Raw genomic sequence first — 22,204 nt, forward strand, 5'->3', positions numbered from 1 at the left:
TGTATACATTATAGAAGACAAATGGTATCTTAGCCTTTATTGCAAGGGGATTGGAGTACAAGAGTAAGGAAGTCTTGCTACAATTGTACAGGACTTTGGTGAGACCACGCCTGGAGTACTGAGTCAGAAGGTAGTGGGTTCAAGTCCCACTCCAGGAACTTGAGCACATAAATCTAGGCTGATACTCCAGTGCAGTGCTGAGGGAGTGTTGCACTGTTGGAGGTGCCATCTTTCAGATGAGATCTTAAACCGGGACCCCGTCTGCCCTTTCAGATGGACGTAAAAGATCCCATGGCACTATTTCAAAGAGGCGCAGGGGAGTTATCCCCGGTGCCCTGGCCAATATTTATCCCTCAATCAACATAACAAAATAACAGATTAACTGGTCATTATCACATTGCTGTTTGTGGGAGTTTGCTATGTGCAAGTTGGCTTCCTACATTACAACAGTGACTATACTCCAAAAGTACTTCATTGGCTGTAAAGCACTTCAAGATGTCCAGTGGTCGTGAAAGGCGCTACATAAATGCAAATCTTTCTTTCTTTACAAGAGTAAGAAAGTCTTGCTACAATTGTACAAGGCTTTGATGGTCACTACTTCTAAAATGCTCTCCTACTCTTACTTCACCTATCTATTCTGCTTCATTACCCATTACAGCATCCAGCAGTGATTCTTGTTGGATTATTTGTAATGTGAGTGAGAAAGGAGTTCTGTATACACTGTAAAAGCTCAATTCCCTTTTCTCCTTTCACTACTTCTTTCTGCCACTTTATTTGGGGGTATTCTATGCCTGCTACTCATTTATCTACATAATTCTTCCTCCAATTTCCTTCCACTATTTGGTGGTCTATAGTATACCCCTATTAGGGTGATGGATCTTTTAACTCAATCGATATAGATTCTGTATCTATCTTACTGCTAGTTACCTCCTTTGTTCTACTGCCATTATGTTATATTTAACTAGTACAGCTGCTCCTCCTACATGTGCTATCCTGCAATATTTAGTTGCCCATCCTGTTTTCTATGTAGCCATGTTTCAGCCATCCTGACTATATCCGGATCCTCTCTGCAAATTATTGCCTCCAGATCATCCATTTTGTTTTGAATGCTACGTACATTGATGTATCAACAGTTTAAATGATTTTTATTTGTTATTCCTCGCTCTGTTTTTTAAGCAGTTATTTTACCTTTATGTCCCATGACTTTATCCGATCTCTGGCCATTCATGTTATCCTTATTCCTTTCTTTAGTTTGTCCTTTACTCTCTTTTCCTGACTCTTTTATTGTTAGATTTCTGTAATGTCTAGCGGTTCTCTCTCCCCATGTTATTAATTTAAAGCCTTATTTATAGCCCTAGTTATTCTTTCCACTAGGACCGTGGTTCCAGCCTGGTTCAGATGCAGCCCATCCCAACAATACAGCTCCTTCCTGTCCCAGTGCTGGTGCCTGTGTGTCATGAAATGGAATCCCGCATTCCTTCACCACTCCTTTAGCTACATGTTGGCATTCCTAATCTGTTTGTCCCTATACCAATTTGCACGTGGCTCAGGTAATAATTCCAAGATTATTACCCGTGTGGTCCTGCTGTCCAATTTAGCCCCTATCTCCTGATACTCCCTTCGCAGAACCTTTCCACTAATATTTCATTTGTCGTTGGTTCCAACATGGAGCAGAACAACTGGATTCAACAACTTGCATTTCTATAACGCCTTTCACAAGTTAAGAATGTCACAAAGCACTTTGCAACCAGTGTACTTTTAAAGTGCAGTCACTGCTGTAATGTAGGAAATGTGGCAGCCAATTTGCACACAAGTCTCACAAACAGTAATGTGACAATTACCAGATAATCAGTTTTTCAGTGATGTTGATCAAGGGATATATATTGGCCAGGACACCAGGAAGAACTCACCTACTCTTCTGCGAATAGTACCACGGGATATTTTACATCCACCTCAGAAAGCAAATGGGACCTCGGTTTAACATCTCATCCCAAAAGATGGCACCTCCAAAAGTGCAGCACTCCCTCAGTACTGCACTGGAATGTCAGCCTAGATTATGTGCTGAAGAGGGACTTGAACCCACAACGTTCTGACTCAGAGGAGAGAGTGCTACCACTGATCAACAGCTGACACAAGTTAACACTGGGCATCTGTCTTTCAGAGACACACAAAAGAGCATATTATAGTCAGGACATGCTTTAAAGAGAGGCTGTCTTAAATTATTTCCCCTCTTCATGATGGAGCTTTGAACAATGTGTGTTACATCAGATACTGTGGTTTATCAGAAAGTGTTCTGGTGAGTCACTGGTGTACTTCAATTGCTTATCTCAAGAAATACAATAAATAAAATCCTTTCAAAGGAAAAATGATTGTCGACTAAAGGCCATCAGAATTAGATTAATGTCAAGTTGGAGCTCACTGTTAAGTGAGCTGGATAAATCCAATCTGATCGGAGTAGAAGAAGAATCAGAGACAGAAGTATGAGTGAGCTCATACTACAATTAGTCATAGGGACAAAGAGATTTCACAGAATAGATGAAAGAAAGCATTGTAGACCCCATCTGAACGTGGAAATATCTGCTCCACTTTCCAATACCACTCTTGTGAAGATTGCATTCAGAGTGGTGAGAATGTGGAACTCGCCACCACTCGGAGTGCTTGAGGCCAATAGCATAGATCCATTTAAGAGGAAGCTAGATAAATACATGAGGGAGAAAGCAATAGCAGGATATGTTGATAGGGTAAGATGAAGTAAGAAGGGAGGCAGCTCATGTGGAGCATGAACAATGGCATGGACATTTTGGGCCGGATGGCCTGTTTTTGTGCTGCAAATTCAATGTAAAAGTGATATTATTGAAACTTTCTTTTGTAAAACAGTGAGTCCATTGAATGTGTAGACAAACATAGGAATTGATAGATAAAAGACCGAGCATCTATTTCCAGCAGCCTGGGAGTCCTGTGATACAATGCTAATGGAGTTGTTGACTAATCATTGTAATTATTCATTATCAATTAATGTACAACAGACCCAGACCCAGTGGTGGAGAGCTTTGGGAACCATAGGTCCAAAGTTACCTGTTACTTGTAACCTTTTCAACTTACCATATGCTATGTCTCAAATTACTCCTATACTGTATCCCAAAATGCTATTTTCTGAAAGAAATCTAACGTGCATTTGAATGAATCAATTCTATCTGCTTCCATCGTCTCCGTAAGGAGCCTGTTCCATAAGTTGGCCACTCGCTCATTGAAATAATGTTTGCGCAGATTTGTTTTGAATTTAACCCCCTTCAAGTGCAGACCAATGTTCGTGCTCGTTAAGGTGAGTGATGTTAGTGCTGGAGAATGAAACAGTTTCCACTCAAGTGTCTGCACTAAGGACTCTCAGGTCAAATGTAAAGGAAAGCTCCCTCTACTCTGCATCAACCCTCAAACAACACTGCCTATTACATCAATGTAATAACTTCCATTTCCTGTACCAGCCTCCTCCGAGTGCGATTGTGGGTCAGTGCCAGCTGTGCACTCCAGCTGCGAATTCATTACATCGATGATCCCTGACAGCTAGAAAACAGGGGAGGACTTTCACCACACCAGCTCAACCCAGAACCAAGAGGCGACCGGACCAATTGAACTACGAACCAAACCCTCTTTTCACATACCAATCTAACTTACTAAACTGTACAAAACACAAGGCCTTTTGTAAAGCCAAACATGCCATTTCACACATGGCAATGGCAGCATGGCATCTTGACCAAAGTTAGCTCCCCTCCCAATAACAGATGGTGAGAAATGTTTAGTGTTACAGCCTGTAATGTAATCTCAGTCCTCTATAATCTGTAAGCAATTGTATTATAATCCAAAGTCCCCCCACCCCACCACCTTGTTCATTGATAAAACTGCTCTGACTGCCTTAATAGTCTTGAATTTGCACATACTATCTCCAAATACTTTAGTCTCCCAGCAATGAAACTACCAGTCTGTGCAAATAAAGTGAAGAAAGTATTAAATGCAGCATCACTTTCTACTAACTGAGAATTATTTGCAGGGTAACTTCTCAACGACGATGTGAATAAATCCATCATGCGGTGTCAGACTGAGTTGTACAGACCCAGAGGGGCCCAGGTTTCATCCCTGGTCCGTGTGCTGAGTTAGCTGCGGAGAGCTACAATTGGCCCTGGGGTGTCCTTGAGCTCAGGATGGAAACAATTCCAGCAGACCTCCTGCTCCCGATCGTTGTGCACTGACCAGGGCTGGGACGTGGTTGTCAAGTGCAAACAGGAGGAAGCTCAGAGTCAGATAACCCACCAACTCTCACTACCTAGGCTTTCATATAAATAATGTACAATAGACACCTCAAGTCGCTGGAGAAATACCACCAATGATGCTCCGCAAGATCCCCTAGGAGGACAGATGCACCAACGTTAGAGTCCTTGACCAGGCCAACATCCCCAGCATTGAAGCACTGACCACACTTGATCAGCTCCGCTGGGCAGGCCACACTGTCCGCATGCCAGACACGACACTCCCAAAGTAAGCGCTCTACTCGGAACCCCTTCACGGCAAACGAGCCAAAGGTGGGCAGAGGAAACGTTACAAGGACACCCTCAAAGCCTCCCTGATAAAGTATGACATCCCCACTGACACCAAAGACCGCCCTAAGTGGAGGAAGTGCATCTGGGAGGGCGCTGAGCTCCTCGAGTATCGACGACGAGAGCATGCAGAAATCAAGCGCAGGCAGCGGAAGGAGCGTGCGGCAAACCAGGCTCCCCGTCTACCCTTCCCTTCAACCACTATCTGTCCCACCTGTGACAGAGACTGTGGTTCTCGTATTGGACTGTACAGCCACCTAAGAACTCATGCTAAGAGTGGAAGCAAGTCTTCCTCGATTCCGAGGGACTGCCTATGATGATGATGATGATGATGATGATGAATGGCAACTTAAACATGGCTGGGGACAGTGAAGGCTGTCGAAAGTCATGGAACTGAACTCCAGTAATAATTAGTGCTGCTAAGGGTGGAGGAGAGAAAGGAGGGATTCTAACAAGTGTCAATACTTCAGGGGATGCTGAGTTTGACAGTAAAGTATGGGCCTTGAGATTTCATTGTTCTAAGACTCCCAGACTCCTTTCCTTATTTATTTCTCTTGGGCCATGCTCCTCCTACAGCTGAGTGGGCACCCCTGATACCACTCTTGGACAACCATTGTCCACAAGACCAGCAAAGTTCCCTCTCCCTCTACAGTGGGGGGACCTGGCATCTGCTTAGCTCCTGACTGCAGCACAGCTGAGATCTGGAACACAAGAGAAGTATGGGTTCTGTGTTGGCACTCCAGTATGCTCCACCATGCCCAATACACGATATAGGTTGAGGGATAAATATTGGCCAGGTCACCGAGGAGAACTCCCCTGCTCTTCCTCGAAATAGTGCCATGGGATCTTTCACGTCCAGCTGAGAGAGCAGACAGCATCTCTGCCAAGACCTCTGGCGGTGCAACGCTCCCTCAGTATCGTACTGGAGAGGCAGACTAGATTTTGGTGCTCAAGTCTCTGGAGTGGGACTTCAGCCTCTAACTTTCTGACTCAGAGTCAAAAGTGTTACACACTGAGCCATACCTGGCACCATTATCTTGTACTCTTGTTTATAAGACAGGAGCAAAGTTACTGTTCAGTACAGTGGCAGTAGTTACAGAGGAAGTGAAAGGGCAGCCCCAGGCTCTGTGCTACGTGTTACTCAGTCTCATGCCTCAGTGACTCAAACTATGTTGCTATCACACCATATTACTCATACTGCAACGATTTACTATCCAAAGTATTATGCGGGTATATCGGGTGCTGTATGTAATATGTTGTACAGCCAACCTCGTCGTTGTGCTTCAGAATCCTATAGTGTGTGGGGGAAGGGGAGAAGGAAACAAAGTTAACTATGACCAGGACAAGATTCTTGAACTCCCATATGGAAGCCATTTGAAAAGCTCTGATAGAAAAACTTCCTCAGACACTTCCCAGATATCAGAAAATGGGTTCCTCAGTTTTAACACTCAGGATTTATTTTCCTTTTCGCAAACCCTTCCCCTAGATTGGAAATAAATGTCTCCCCAATTAATTCTCGCCATATAAATTGATGGCTATAACAGTAGAGGGAAGAAAAAAAGCTTTCAGGCTTTATTGGAGCATTTTGGGGAAAATAAATATAGGAAGCCTGTTACTGATAATACAATGGGAAGGATTTGGCACTGTCGAAATGGGATGACTAGCCGATAAGGCAGAAGCTAGGGGATGGATTTGTGAAAAGAAAATAAATCACTTCATTGGCTCCTCCGTCCCTATCTTTGCAACCTCCTCCAGCCCTACAACCCTCCGAGAACTCTGCGTTCCTCCAATTCTGACCTCTTGTGCATCCCCGATCTCCTTCACTCCACCATTGGTTGCCGTGCCTTCAGCTGCCTAGGTCCTAAGCTCTGGACTTCCCTCCATTAACCTCTAAGCCTTTAAGACGTTCCTTAAAACCTACCTTTTTGATCAAGCTTTTGGTCATCTGTCTTAATATCTCCTTATGTGACTCTTAGTCAAATTTTGGCTGATTACGTTCCTGCTTGAGACATTTTACTACATTAAAGGTGCTATATAAATGCACGCTGTTGTTGTTGTTGTTGTTGTTGTTGTTGACACAGAATGGCAGATCTGCTACCAAACACCAAACCAGCCTCATCTCTCTGACAGGCTGCATGGCTTGTCTATTTGAGCTTGGGTTCTGTTGCGAGATCAAAAGGCATTTGAGTTACAGCTCAGTCCCAATTTTAACTCCAGTTGGATTCCCCACTCAGGTCGGGTCTCAATGATGTCATCAGGCCCCAACATGCATATGTAAAGAAGGACCCTGTTGATTAAAATTGCAGATGTTGCGATCATGGCGGCTTTTGTACAGGTAAAAGCCAGGGCGATTTTAACTGCGCAGGTTTCTGCTGAGCGTGTAGGGTTAAAATCGCCCCCATTGAAGCTACTAACGTTAAGCTGTGGCTCAGCTCACAATGTGGTGGGACAGTCCTTATGAAGTCAGGTAACGCACAATATGTCAGAACACAGAGATTTGGGGAGCTGAGAGAACTTGCATGATGTATTGCTTGCTAATTGCAGAGCTTCAGGTCAATACTCTCAATACATGTTCTGGCAACTAGCATGGTAACTGAACTATTACTGTACATTTTTAACATTTCTTCTCCATGTTAGGTCTGCCTATAGCATATATTTTCTCAAAGCCAAATGTTTATAAATTGGATGATAGTTTCAAACTAATTAACACATGCCAAAGAGGAAAATAGCCACAAACAAGGAAACGGGAAAGCAAAATAACCTTTGCATGCAGATTAATTTAATCGATAAACAGGATTAGGTGATAGTCAATTCAAAAAAGACATAGCAACATAAACACCACTGTGTAACTAAGATGGTTGTCACTCAGAACTGAGTTCTGTGTCCGAGGGAACCTCTATTTTTACTCAGACTCAGTCAGTCTCACACATGGCTCCTTCCAGCACTCACACTGTTTCAATGAGGTGAGAGTTATTCTGTTTTCATCACTTGGTGCTGAGTTTGTTCAACATTTTCGGACAGTGTTAAACAGCCTAATTTAATATCTTCAGACTGTCAGCACCAAGTGCTCGATACAATCTGACTGTCCCTTCACTGAGCCACTTTCAACCCAGTGCAGTGAATGGGTGCGGCCAATGAAATGTCATAAACAAGAGAACAGATGTAATTATTTGTAGAACGTGGAATATTGTTTTACTGCCAGAACATGTGGAATACAGTAAATGACTAATCCACGCCATCAGCGAGCCACTCCACCAGACAGACTGTCTCTCCCCCTCGCACTCCTCCTCTCTGTCCCTCCGGACTGCATTCTTTCTCATTCTGTTTCAGACTCTTTTGCATTCGCTCCACCTCGTCTTCTTGCTTTGCCTTCACTCTTTTAGTTTTATCATGTTTACTTCTTCTGTCTCTAACACAGCCCGTCTCTTTCTCTCTCTCTCACTCTCTCTCTCTCTCTCTGTCCATCTGGACGACATTCTTTCTCATTCTGTTCCTGCCTTCTCTCAACCTCATCCTCTTGATCTATCTTCACTCTTTTAGTTTTCTCTTGTTCCACCTGTAACGCAGACAGTCTCTCTCCTCTCACCGCCCCACAGATATTCACACTGGAATTAGAGTACATTTTTGGAGAAATTCCTGAGACAGAAAGTCATGACCTATTAGTAGTGAATGTGTGGGGATTTTCTCTGGATTCTCCATCCTTCAGGTGTGACTAATGCGTTTTGTCTTTACCAACAAGCTGATTCCAAATGCAAATAAAAAATAAGTTTAAAAACGCAGGGGTTGCAGTCTGGCTTTGATGGAACATCCAATGCCATCTCTCCATTACAACCCTCAGCAACGTGGCTCTTCCCGCTAGCTCAGCGGGCTCAGACAGTGAATAGTTTAACAATCCAGACCAAGAAGTGTCCCAGGCTCAATCCCCAGATGCAGCCAGTGCAGTTTTACAGGTGCTTACAATTGGCCTCAGTGCCCCCGGGTATGGGATGAGAAAATCAGCCAGGGCTCCTGCTCATGGTCACTGTCCACTGACTGCTGGAAGTGTGTCTATTTGGACATTGGACGATGACAGGACTGGGTGCAGCAAAGATAATTCCATTCCCCTTCCCACCCGTTAGTCATGAAGAATGGCCATTTGACGAGGTAATAGAGGGTAAATGGAGCTCATGGAACCCAGCAAGAGGTCTACATCTTTAGAAAGATTGGGGGTGGGGGTGGAAGAGGGAACTTGTGAGGAGAAACAACAAAGTGGAAGTAAAAGTAAGGCAACAATATTGTAGCTGGAATGGGAGGATACTCATGTGGCATATGAACACGAGTACAGACTAGTTGGGCCGAATGACCCGTTTCTGTGCTGTATATGCCATGTAATTATCTATGTACAGTTGCGCAGCACCTTCAACACAGAAAAACATCCCAAAGCATTTCACCAAACTGGTTAATGATTAGAGGAGGTGATCAAAAGGTAGGTTTAAATGTGGGGAGAGCTGCAGCAAGGATGCGGGGCCGGAGATGAGATTTGGGAGGGAGCGTGGAGCCATGATGTCTGAGGGCTGTGCCGCCAATGGTGGAGTGTAGCGGGAGGTTGTCCAGACTCCCTAGAGCGGAGAGTGCAAGCTGAGATTTAGCACTGGAGGAGGTTCCAGTGGTGAAATGGGATGAGGTCATGGAGGGGATTTGCAGGCGAGGACGAAGATTTTGCGGGGACAAGGAGGGTGGCCAGTACTGAGGTGATGGACAAGTGGGAATTGGTAATGGACGGGATGCAGGTTGCAGAGTCCTGGCTGAATTGGATGTAGTGGGGGCCAGCTAAGTTGGAAATGCCAAGCCTGGTGGAGGTAACAAAGCCATGGATGAGGATGTCAGTAACAGGGAAGTATGGATAGAGAAAGAAAAAAATAAAAATTTGGATTTATATAGCGTCTTTCACGACTACCGGACATCTCAAAGCGCTTTACAGCCAATTACGTACTTTTGGAGTGTAGTCACTGTTGTAATATGGGAAATGCAGCAGCTAATTTGCACACAAGCAAGCTCCCACAAACAGCAATGTGATAATGACCAGATAATCTGTTTTTGTTATGTTGATTGAAGGATAAATATTGGCCAGAACACCAGGGATAACTCCCCTGCTCTTCGAAATAGTGCCATGGGATCTTTTACGTCCACAAGAGAGGCAAGACGGGGCCTCGGTTTAACGTCTCATCCAAAAGACAGCACCTCCAACAATGCAGCGCTCCCTCAGCATTGCACTGGAGTGTCAGCCTCAATTCTTGTGCTCAAGTCCCTACAGCAGGACTTGAACCCACAACCTTCTCAGAGTCAGAGGTGAGAGTGCTACCCACTGAGCCACAGCTGACAGAGGAAGGGAGCATTGTTCCACCAGCTGTAGTAGGCAGCCACAGTGAAAGGATTTGAAGCTGTGCTCAGAGTAGAGCAGGACAACAAGGTTGTACACAGTCATGTTCAACCTGCGGGAACAACATAGCAAGGACACCAGAGGAGAGGGGATAGGTTTTCTGATGAGAATTAAACAGGTTAATAAGAACATAAGCAATAGGAGTAGGAGTTGGCCATTTGGACCCTCGAGCCTGCTCCGCCATCCAATAAGATCCTGGTTGAATTTGGTCTTTCTGATGTTTAACTGTGGCAGTTCTGGCTCATCCAGGACAGGGAATAAATAAGTGATGCGTGCGGAATTTCCCTTCTTCCTAGTTCTGGTGTAGACTGGACTCCTGGCGACACTGCGAACACTCTCAGAGCAGGAAAACAAACCTGATAGATTTAGTTCTCAAAGAAAAGCCACCCACCATCATCAAGCTAAAAAAGCCTGACCTCAAGATGAGATTTTTTTCTTTTCGTCCTATTTTACAGTCAAATGGCTTTGAGCTTACTCTGCCAATGTGTCATGCAGTTATCAATAAAATACACAAGGTAATCTTGCCAAGTTACCACACACAGGCAGCATTAAGAGATTACGCAAGATTACATCAGTAATAACAGAGCTTTCAATAAATCAGAACCAACGGGAACCCAAACAAGAAGCAGAAGCTGCCACGAAGCCCTCCCAGATCTTAACCCTTTCATTAGTGCGATCTTGCTTCTGATGCAGAGTTCAGAACGTGTATGGAATTAGCTGTGGTGGCATACAGAAAGTAACGTGCAGATGTATCAGCAAGTGCTGAAGTGTAAGCATCTTCCAGTAATCCCAATGTCACAAGTTCACTTACTTTCCCCCATTCCCGGTCAGTAACTCTATTGATGTTATGGCACCAGGGCTGTCAAAACTGCACGCAGGTGGTGTTAGATTTTCAGCCTTAAGCAACATTATTAAACTGTCAATCCACAGCAAAAACAAATGCAGCCAAATACAGCAAGCTAATTGTACCATATGAGCCATAGAGACTGGCAGGTGGAGTCTCTTGTGTCCTGGCCAATATTTATCCCTCAACCAACATCACTAAAAATAAATTATCTGGTCATTATCTCATTGCTATTTGTAGGAGCTTGCTGTAATGTCTTACATTACAACAGTGGCAGCACTTCAAAAGTACTTCATTGGCTGTAAAGCGCTTTGGGACATCCTGAGATGGTGAAAGGTGTTATAGACATGCAAGTTCTTTCTTCTTAATGTAGTTCTCCGTTTCCCTTTTTATATATTTCTCCTGGCTGTGGAAGTTGTAAGTGCTTTCTCTCGCTGGAGAGCCAGGGACCCATATGGATGTGAGGCTATCCCGGCATTCATTGTGATAGTGAAAGCCTTCTATTAAAAAGAGAGAACAAGATGAAAGCTAGGAGGCAAAAGCTTCAGGAAGAGTAGGCCAACAACTTCAAAATAACTTCACTGGTATGAATGGTGAGAACACTCCTTCAGCTGGCCAGAGGTCATGCTTTTTGACCACTTGTGCCTGCTGCAGCCATAATTAGACTCAAGGTCGTGTTGTCATCAGCCACATCTATTTTGAGAAAACGCACTGTCCCTAGGGGCAGGAACAACATTTACTCTGCGAGTTTCCAAATCCCTCCATAACCTCGCCCCTCCGACCTCTGTAATCTTCTCCAGCCCTACAACCCTCTGAGATCTCGGCACTCCTCCAAATCTGGTCTCTTGTGCATCCCCAATGTTCATTGCCCCACCAGTGGCAGTTGCCTAGGCCCTAAGCTCAGGAATTCCCTCCCTAAACCTTACCACCTCTCTACCCTCCTTAAAACCTGCCTCTTTGACCAAGCTTTTGGTCCACCGTTCTAATCATAGAATGATACAGCACAGAAGGAGGCCATTCAGCCCATTGTGTCTGTGCCGACTCTTTGAAAGAGCTGTCAAATTCGTCCCACTCCCCTGTCCTTTCCCCATAGCACTACAAGTTTTTTTCCCTTCAAATATTTATTCAATTCCCTTTGGAAAGTTACTGCTGAATCTGCTTCCACCACACTTTCAGGCAGTGCATCACAGATTTTAGCAACTGGTTGCGTAAAAGATATTCTCCTCATCTCCCCTTTGGTTCTTTGTCAATCATCTTAAATCTGTGCCCTCTGTTTACCGACCCTTCTGCTACTCGATACAGTTTCTCCTTATTTAATCATCATGATTTTGAACACCTCTATCAAATCTCCTCTTAACCTTCTCTGTTCTCTGTTCTAACCCCAGTTTCTCCCCTTATGTGGCTCAGTGTCAAATTTTCTCGACACCGCCCCTGTGAAGCACCTTGGGATGTTTTACTACGTTACATGAGCTCTCTAAATGCAAGTTGTTTTTATGTACATTGCAATGATGATGTTTAAAATAATGAAGAGAACTGATAGGACTTGGCCCTTCCCTGTAGCAAGAGAAACCAAAAACAAAGGGAGATATCTTGAAATTAGAACTGTAGTGAATAAAAGCAACCCCAAGAAAATTGTCTTCACACAAAGGGCAGGGTGCACTGTTCCAGAAGGACAAAGATACAAAATCGATTCCTGTGTTTGAATGGGAGGCAGAGACTTGGGAATTTAAGGGCATTAAGAAAGAAAGACTTGCATTTATATAGCGCCTTTCACGACCTCAGGATGTCCTAAAGTGCCTTTCAGCCAATCTGTTTCATTTAAGGGATATGGCGAAAGAACGTGGCATTGACAGCAAAAGATAAAGAACAGCCTTCGCTCGAAGGGGCCAGTGGGTTAAGCTAGTTCCTACTTTGTGCCAAGCCACTTATATACACATGCAGTAAAAACCATCTAATCTGAGCCCACATGACATTCACATGTACAGGCCAAGATTATATTCTTGAAATTGTATCACAGAAGGGCACCACAAAATATATATTCACGCAAAACCCGTTGTGTACCTCTCGAGCTACAAAGTCAAGCATTCATTTTTGAACCTGACTGAGAATTTTGACATTTATAACATTTATTATTGAGTTTTCGTGAGAGGTTTTGCTTATGTTCTTGCATGATCATGTGAACTGGTTAAAGTTAGTTATGTTATCCCCTGATCTCCGCTGTTTAAACCAGTAAGTAGCTGAGCCACAGATAACAGGAAAGTCCCAGAATCGACCACTGGTCCAGATGATGTTAGCGGATCCGAAATGGGGCAGTGGTAGTGTTCCTATTATTGGCCTCTGCCCAGAAGTTAGAGAGGGGAAAACTGCACAGGGTTCCCGCTCCTGGTCGCTACTCAGCGACCGCCACTCAAAGTGCTCACACATGGATGTTGGGGGGAGTACAGGATCGAGTTCAGACCATTGCGGTGGAATAACCTGCCAGTGCACGCTATCTAGGCTGACACATTACGAATGGCCATTCTTTACATTCATTTAGAAACATAGAAACATAGAAAATAGGTGCAGGAGTAGGCCATTTGGCCCTTCGAGCCTGCACAACCATTCAATATGATCATGGCTGATCATGCAACTTCAGTACCCCATTCCTGCTTTCTCTCCATACCCCCGATCCCCTTTAGCCGTAAGGGCCATATCTAACTCCCTTTTGAATATATCTAATGAACTGGCCTCAACAACTTTCTGTGGTAGAGAATTCCACAGGTTTACAATTCTCCGAGTGAAGAAGTTTCTCCTCATCTCGGTCCTAAATGGCTTACTCCTTATCCTTAGACTATGATCCCTGGTTCTGGACTTCCCCAACATCGGGAACATTCTTCCTGCATCTAACCTGTCCAATCCCGTCAGAATTTTATATGTTTGTGTGAGATCCCCTCTCATTCTTCTAAATTCCAGTGAATATAAGCCTAGTCGATCCAGTCTTTCTTCATATGTCAGTCCTGCCATCCCGGGAATCAGTCTGGTGAACCTTTGCTGCACTGCCTCAATAGTAAGAATGCCCTTCCTCAGATTAGGAGACCAAAACTGTACACAATATTCAAGGTGTGGCCTCACCAAGGCCCTGTACAACTGCAGTAAGACCTCTCTGCACCTATACTCAAATCCTCTAGCTATGAAGGCCAACATGCCATTTGCCTTCTTTACCGCCTGCTGTACCTGCATGCCAACTTTCAATGACTGATGTACCATGGCACCCAGGTCTCGTTGCACCTCCCCTTTTCCTAATCTGTCACCATTCAGATAATATTCTGCCTTCCTGTTTTTGCCACCAAAATGGATAACCTCACATTTATCGACATTATACTGCATCTGCCAGGCATTTGCCCACTCACCTAACCTGCCCAAGTCACCCTGCAGCATCTTAGCATCCTCCTCACAGCTCACACTGCCATCCAGCTTAGTGTTATCTGCAAACCAAATTTCTGGGATATGGAAGTCGCTAGCAAGGATGGCATTTAGCAAGGATGGCAACGGCAGAATTTTTTTACCCATCCCTAGTTGCCCTTGAGCAGATGGTGGTGAGCCTTCATCTTGAACCGCTGTAGTCCGTGTGGTGAAGGTGCTCCCATAGTGCTGCTAAATAGGGAATTCTGGGTTTTTGACCCAAGCGATGATGAAGAAACTGATGACTGTGGAACTATAACCCGTCAAAACTGTTAATGCCTTCAGGAGAGAATTGACAGAAAATTGAAGAAAATAAATGACTGTGAAGTTGTGTGACTTTGATGAACCATGGACCGAGTTATATTCCGTGTGATCTGTGGATATTGACGTCTAGTAAGGCATATGTCTGAACTTGTAGGTAATTTAAACAATTCAGTTTGAAGTCATTTTGCAGTTGCACTTATCTCAGTGAATGAATTTGCAAAGTGTTCTCCTTCATGAATTTATCCTTCCTGCATGTGTGCAGCAGAGTTTATTTGGGAAAGGGGCAGTTATCAATTTACAAAGACAGCCTTTTCATTTTAGGAATGAGGGGGGGGGGGCGGGTGATGGGGTGCTGTTGTTTAAAATCCAAACATGGAACCCCTTACTCCTAATAAATCAGACCATACTGGCATACTGGTTTGGGGGTGGAAAATATGGCCCTAAGAAACAGAGAGAGAGAGAGAGAGAGGAAGAGACAGTGGGATAGAGAAGTAAACATGGAGAGAAAAAGAAACAGACATCAAAGACTTAAAGATAGAAATGACTGTTCTCGATAATGATGGACAAACATATCTTGATATGCCATCCCTCTGGTTGCTTTTTTAGTGAAGGTGTTAACCCATTTAAAATAAACTAGGCTTTAGAAAGGGGAAAAAAGGAAAGACATTACAAAACAGAGCAGTACACAGAAAAAATATTACAAAATAGAGAGAGAAACATGCTCAGAAAGAAAGAGAATGAGAGAGATAGATGAGGCGACTGAAAAACTTAGCGAAGGACAGAAATACAACAACAGACAGACAGAAGTAGAGAACAGGAGTGTTGTCTACACATATACAGAACAGAGGGCCAGAACGATAGAAAGATTGACAGAGAGAAAACAGGCAGAAAGTCAGATGGAGAGTGAGGGGGCTGAGAGACTCAAGTTAACATGAGAAAGATTGGAAGATTGGCAAAGCAATAAGATAACCTATTAAAACCGCACATACATTTCACAGTGTGTGTGAACCCTGATTCCACCTGTTGTGGTGCATATCCAATCCCATCTGGGTAGAACAGGGTAGAACAGGGGCACAATGCCAAGGCTGGGGAATGTAACGTACTGAGTGGAACAATTTCATTCCTGTACAAGCAGAAACGGAGGCAGCAGCTGGAGAGTTATAGCACAACCAGCATTTCACTGTGACCCCCACAGTTAATAAACATTCTGCCGTTGACAACTGGTGTTGTGTGTTTGAGGCACAAGGTGGGGTTTGCGGGATTCACTTGTCATTACTGGTGATCTAAATAGCCACTGGAGGCTATTTACCCAACATGAGCAGAAAGAAAGACTTGGATTTATATAGCGCCTTTCACAGCCACCAGACATCTCAAAGCGCCTTACAGCCAATGATTTGGAGTATCGTCACTGTTGTAATGTGGGAAACATGGCAACCAATTTGCACACAGCAAGCTCCCACAAACAGCAATGTGATAATGACCAGATAATCTGCTTTTGTTATGTTGATTGAAGGATCATCATCATAGGCAGTCCCTCGGAATCGAGGAAGACTTGCTTCCACTCCTAAAGTGAGTCCTTTGGTGGCTGAACAGTCCAACATGAGAGCCACAGACCCGGTCACAGGAGGGACAGATAGTCGTTGGGGGAAGGTGGGGGTGGTGGCACTGATTTACCACACGCTCCTTCCGCTGCCTGCGCCTGACCTCTTCACGCTCGCAGTGTTGAGACTCGAAGAGCTCAACACCCTCCCGGATGCACTTTCTCCACCTCGGGCGGTCTTTGGCCAGGGACTCCCAGGCATCAGTAGTGATATCGCACTTCATCAGGGAGGCTTTGAGGATGTCCTTGTAACGTTTCCGCTGCCCACTTTTGGCTCGTTTGCCATGAAGGAGCTCCGCCTAGAACAATTGCTGAGGGAGTCTCGTGTCTGGCATGCGAACTAAGTGGCCTGCCCAGCAAAGCTGATCGAGTGTGGTTAGTGCTTCAATGCTGGGGATGTTAGCCTGGGCAAGGACACTGATGTTGGTACGTCTGTCCTCCCAGGGGATTTGCAGGATCTTGCGGAGACATCGTTGGTGATATATCTCCAGCGACTTGATGTGTCTTCTGTAAGTCTTCCATGCCTCTGATCCATACAGGAGGGCGGGTATCACTACAGACCTGTATACCATGAGCTTGGTGGTAGGTTTGAGGGCCTGGTCTTTGAACACTCTTTTCCTCAGGTGGCCAAAGGCTGCACTGGCGGCGATGTTGAATCGCCACATCAATGTCTGCCTTTGTTGACAAGAGGCTTCCTAGGTATGGGAAGTGGTCCACGTTGTCGAGGGCCGCGCCATGAATCTTGATGACTGGGGGCAGTGCTGTGCTGCGAGGACAGGCTGGTGCAGGACCTTTGTCTTACGGATGTTAAGCGTAAGGCCCATGCTTTCATATGCCCCGGTGAATACATCGACTATATCCTGGCCAGGACACCGGGGATAACTCCCCTCCTCTTCTTCAAAACAGTGCCATGGGATCTTTTACGTCCACCTGAGAGAGCAGACAGGGTCTCAGTTTAACATCTCTTCTGAAAGACGGCACCTCCAACAGTGCAGCACTCCCTCAGCACTGCACTGGAGTATCAGCCTAGATTTATGTGAGCAAGGACCTGGAGTGGGACTTGAACCCACAACCTCTGACTCAGAGTGTGCTACCCACTGAGCCACAGCTGACACCGAGGAGCACCGGATTTGAACGTTGCAAATTCAGAAAACTCGACGTCAACCCAAGCAAACGTAAAAACCAGGAACATCTTTTTCTTTCCCAACCACAAGAACCGTATGCCTACGCAACCCACACTGCAGAAAAATGGACAGCCGCCATCACCTCCTATCATGTCAAGAGACGGAGGATTTGTTTTTAAATCGCATGAAAATTTCAATGAGACAAGCACTGAAGAAGATACTCACTTTATAGAGCAACGCATGGGTGAGCTTTTGGCAAAGGCTTCTGGATACCTCAGGATGTGACTGTAAGTCTGTTCTCTCACAGGGATAGAAACAGCAGCTGGGAACTGAATACAGTTTAAGTCCTAGTAAAGCCACAGTAGCTTAATAAGAAATATTAGGACATATTCATGAAGGCTGCAAATCCAGAGTGGCGATGCATTAGACTGGAGAGCGAGCTGGAGATATGGCCCCCAATTCCTTGACTCAAACTCCTGACTCATAAAGATTCCAGCCTCACTGAAATTCTCTTTGAAGCCTTAGATTAGAATTACTTTTACTCCCTATGTGCACACTCCTTAAAGTGAGGGAAATATATTAGCGATTGGTAACAAACAAAAACACATGGACTTTTAACAGCCAGTGTCAGGATCAAGCACTCACAGATTGAGTATTGTGCACTGGTGAGAAGTACTGCAGTTTGACCTTTTCTCCATCTTATCCCCAGCATATTATGATAACTCCACACAACGCCAGTCTGAAATTTCCATTTCTCACACGATCCATCACTGGGGCCTCTCTGAGAGATGCACAAATGGATGCCAATTTGCATTGACTTACAGGCAGTTTTGTGTTGTGGACTCATGCCCAGTAGAAACTGGAACAAACTGTCTCAGACGCATTTTATTTAGGATCCTTACAGACATCAGAGAGAATGAAACTGCATCTAATCAGTCCAAGATGGATTCTAGCCAGGTCCCAGAGGTGGATGGGCAGCCGTTTGGACCTGGGTTTCTATAAACTGCAGATGAAAAGAGTCACTTGGAAAGTCTTCAGTACCACAGTCTGTGATCTTTCACTCAGCTGTTCAATGTGAATAAAAACAAAAACAGAAAACACTCACAAAAGATAAATATTTTACACACAACTAATTAACTTCTGTCTGCTGCTGCAGAGTGTGGTTTTGAGGATGATTGGCTGTACTTTGTGCTGCAACTGAAGAATAGTGATGTTTGGATCAACATCTTGGTTCCCAGTGATCAGCAGGAATTCGTACAATGAGAGCGAATGGGAAGGGGTTTGGGCCATTGGAATTCTGCACAATGGGAATTAGTGGGAAGTATTGTAGCCCGTGTCTATTTTATACAATAGGAGCAATTGGGAAGGGGTTTGGCTCATTGCAATTTTATACAATGGGAATGACAGGAAGAGTTATTGATCCACTTAAATTCTGGACAACAGAAATGAATACAAAGAGGTTGGTTCACTGGAATTCTGCAAGATCGAAGTGAATGCAATGGTTATTGGTCCATTGGCATTCCATACGATTAGACTGAATGGGAAAAGGCAGCATCTCAGTTTTAAAATTCTCATCCTTGTTTTCAAATCTCCTTATGGTCTCACCCCCCTACCTATCTCTGTAGCCTCCTCCAGCCCTACAACCTTCGAGATCTCTGCGCTCCTCCAATTCTGGCCTCTTGCGCATCCCTGATTTTAATCACTCCACCATTGGCAGCCTAGGCCCCCAAGCTCTGGAATTCCCTTCCTAAAACTCTCCAGCTCGCTCTCCTCCTTTAAGACGCTCATTAAAACCTACATCTTTGAACAAGCTTTTGGTCATTTGTCCTAATATCTCCTTGTGTGGCTCTGTGTCAAATTTTGTTTGATAACACGCCTGTGAAGCATCGTGGGAAGTTTTACTATATTAAAGACACGATATATATGCAAGTCTGTGATTGAATTAGAATTGCGTTTGATCATACACTGACATTGAGAAGGGCACATGTTACATGTATTTGAATGCTTTGTCATAGAGTGCTAGGATGAAGCTGCTATTGCCCACAAGATGAGTCTTAGCTGGGCTATCGGGGAAAAGCACCAAGCTGACAGCTGCTTCTCCACAAGGATTGAAAGGGAAATGGGCAGGTATGTACCTCAAGAGTGCTCTTAGAGACAGCTCACTAACAACCTGCAGGAAAAGAAGTACACACAAATTGGGAGAGTATTTACAAGGAACCGATTGAAGCTTCTGCCCAAAAACTATTGTTTTCTCCATAGCGGAAGATTTGGCCCCTCATGTAGCAACCCATCCAGCTGGAAAATACTTCTAAATTCCGCATCGCCTATTCTCAATGTTTTTAAATGCTATTCAAAAAAATTGTGTTCCACAACACTTACTGGGCATTACAGACACATTTTTTTATTTTTACAAAGCAATTTTTCATAGTTCATTGCAACAAGATGTTTATCTCACTATCTAAAATCTCAGTATTTCAAAAATGTGCTTGTCATCCCTGGAATTCCAATCTGTACAAATCTGTATAATTTTGCTTGGAATTTATAGTCATATGGTTTCAATATGTTATGTGTTATGCTAAGTTGTAATGGTTTAAAATCTAGTCAGTGAAGAAGAAAGAATAGAGGAGTACTGATTAGCCCAGTGGTGCTTTTAGGGCACAGCAACTCATGGCCGCCTCTGGGTACTTTTATATTGTGCGAGACCTGTGCGAGTGTCATCGGGTTCCTGAAGCCTGCGCCTAATGTAAGTTTTCCCTTTTTGCCGTGTCTTCTGAGCATCACTCTCAGCAAGTCCTGGCAGTTTTACATTTGGTTTAAGCTGCCTGAACTTTGGGAATCCAGTGGCATTAGCGCAAAGTACCGAAACACTAACTCATTTTATTTCCTAGGACCTCAAAACTATGGAACTCTTCACCTCCCTTGGACTTTCCTCCCTCCTATAATCTTCAGACTTTTATAACCCAAGCTCGGCATCACCCAATTGTCAACACCTGATTTACAGCGTCAGCTGCAGCTCTGTGGGTAGCACACTTGCCTCTGAGTCAGAAGGTTGTGGGTTGAAATCCCACTCCAGCGACTGAAGCACAAAAAGAAAATCTGGGTTGACACTGCAGTGTTGAAGGAGTGCTGCACTGTCGGAGGTGCTGTCTTTTGGATGAGATGTTAAACTGAGGCCCCGTCTACTCTCTCAAGTGGACGTAAAAGATCCCATGGCATTATTTCGAAGAAGAGCAGGGGAGTTATCCTTGGTGTCCTGGGCAATATTTATCCCTCAATCAACAGAACAAAAATACAGATTATCTGGTTATTATCACATTACTGTTTGTGGGAACTTGCTTGTGTGGAAATTCTTATATTACAACAGCGGCTACACTTGAAAAGCACTTTGGCTGTAAAGCGCTTTGAGATGTCTGGCGATCGTGAAAGGCGCTATATAAATCCAAATCTTTCCTTTATGCTGCTCAAACCTGATCGTGTTCTGCATGACAGTCCCATAGAATAGAACAGTTCAGGAGTGCTTGTGCTGGCTGACTATCCAATTAGTCTCAGTCCCCTGCGCTTTCCCCATAGTTTTGCGATTATTCCGCTTCAAGTATATATTCAATTCCCTTTTGAAAGTTACTGTAATATCTGTTCCCACTACCCTTTCAGGCAGATCATAATAACTTGCTGCGTAAAAAAGAAAACTCTGGCAGATCCTCTCTGGTTCTTTTGCCAATTATCTTAAATCTGTGTCCTCTGGTGACTGACCCTTCTGCCGTGAAAATAGTTTCTCCTTATTTACTCTCATAATCCCTCATAATTTTGAACACCTCCATTAAATCTTCCCTAAAAATGGGATTCTCATTTATATTTTTAAAAGGCTGTTTTTATGTTAGTCTCTGCTTCTTCGTTTCATGACTCCCTCCAGCAAGCACTGTCCTTTGGCTGAGAACCTGCTGCACCTCGGTTGAGATCCTGGGTAAGTATCATTTTTCAGGGCTTCTGTCAGTGCTGCAAGGTAACTGACAGCTGGGAGAATATCAAAAGCAGATGGGTTGAAGGTCATTGAAAGCAGGCCATGTTGGGTTTCTGGAATGCAGTGAGCTTGTTGAAAGCACACCGACACGAAGTATCAAATGCAGACTGGGGCTGAGCTCACTGGAAGCAGACTGGGGCGATTCTCACATTGATTTATCCTTTTTGGACGAGGCAGCCAATCAACGATGAGCACTTCCCCCATGGAGGACTATCCGAGCTCAGGTGCTCCAACAGGCACTTTAAGCCTCGAACCCATCCTCCTCCCTGAATGCCTGCTCAAGTGCCTGTGCAATCGCTCGGTACCCAGGTCTGAAGCAATTTGGAATCTTTCACTAAATCAGCATAGAAACATAGAAACATAGAAAATAGGTGCAGGAGTAGGCCATTCGGCCCTTCTAGCCTGCACTGCCATTCAATGAGTTCATTGCTGAACATGCAACTTCAGTACCCCCTTCCTGCTTTCTCGCCATACCCCTTGATCCCCCGAGTAGTAAGGACTTCATCGAACTCCCTTTTGAATATATTTAGTGAATTGGCCTCAACTACTTTCTGTGGTAGAGAATTCCACAGGTTCACCACTCTCTGGCTGAAGAAGTTTCTCCTCATCTCGGTCCTAAATGGCTTACCCCTTATCCTTAGACTGTGACCCCTGGTTCTGGACTTCCCCAACATTGGGAATATTCTTCCTGCATCTAACCTGTCTAACCCCATCAGAATTTTAAACATTTCTATGAGGTCCCCTCTCATTCTTCTGAACTCCAGTGAATACAAGCCCAGTTGATCCAGTCTTTCTTGATAGGTCAGTCCCACCATCCCGGGAATCAGTCTGGTGAATCTTTGCTGCACTCCCTCAATAGCAAGAATGTCCTTCCTCAAGTTAGAAGACCAAAACTGTACACAATA

General features: G+C 44.4%; 2 protein-coding genes across 4 annotated transcripts in view; one reads left to right on the forward strand and one right to left on the reverse strand.

The window, feature by feature from the left end:
- Window positions 1-22,204, forward strand: part of zmynd10 (zinc finger, MYND-type containing 10) — a 296,351-nt gene that overhangs the window by 172,130 nt on the left and 102,017 nt on the right. The window contains exon 1 of one of the 2 annotated variants that reach the window (XM_070895741.1): window positions 19,301-19,408. The exons of the other annotated variant lie outside the window; for it this stretch is intronic. Coding sequence (XP_070751842.1) covers window positions 19,329-19,408 — 80 coding nt within the window. The 5' untranslated portion in view covers window positions 19,301-19,328. Of the gene's footprint in view, window positions 1-19,300; window positions 19,409-22,204 lie in introns of those variants that run through there. 2 annotated transcript variants of the gene reach the window in all.
- sema3h (sema domain, immunoglobulin domain (Ig), short basic domain, secreted, (semaphorin) 3H) overlaps window positions 1-22,204 on the reverse strand; it is a 190,378-nt gene that overhangs the window by 143,460 nt on the left and 24,714 nt on the right. The gene's annotated exons all lie outside the window — the stretch shown is intronic.

Source organism: Pristiophorus japonicus, chromosome 12 (assembly GCF_044704955.1).
Source record: "Pristiophorus japonicus isolate sPriJap1 chromosome 12, sPriJap1.hap1, whole genome shotgun sequence".
Taxonomy (NCBI): Eukaryota; Metazoa; Chordata; class Chondrichthyes; family Pristiophoridae; genus Pristiophorus; species Pristiophorus japonicus.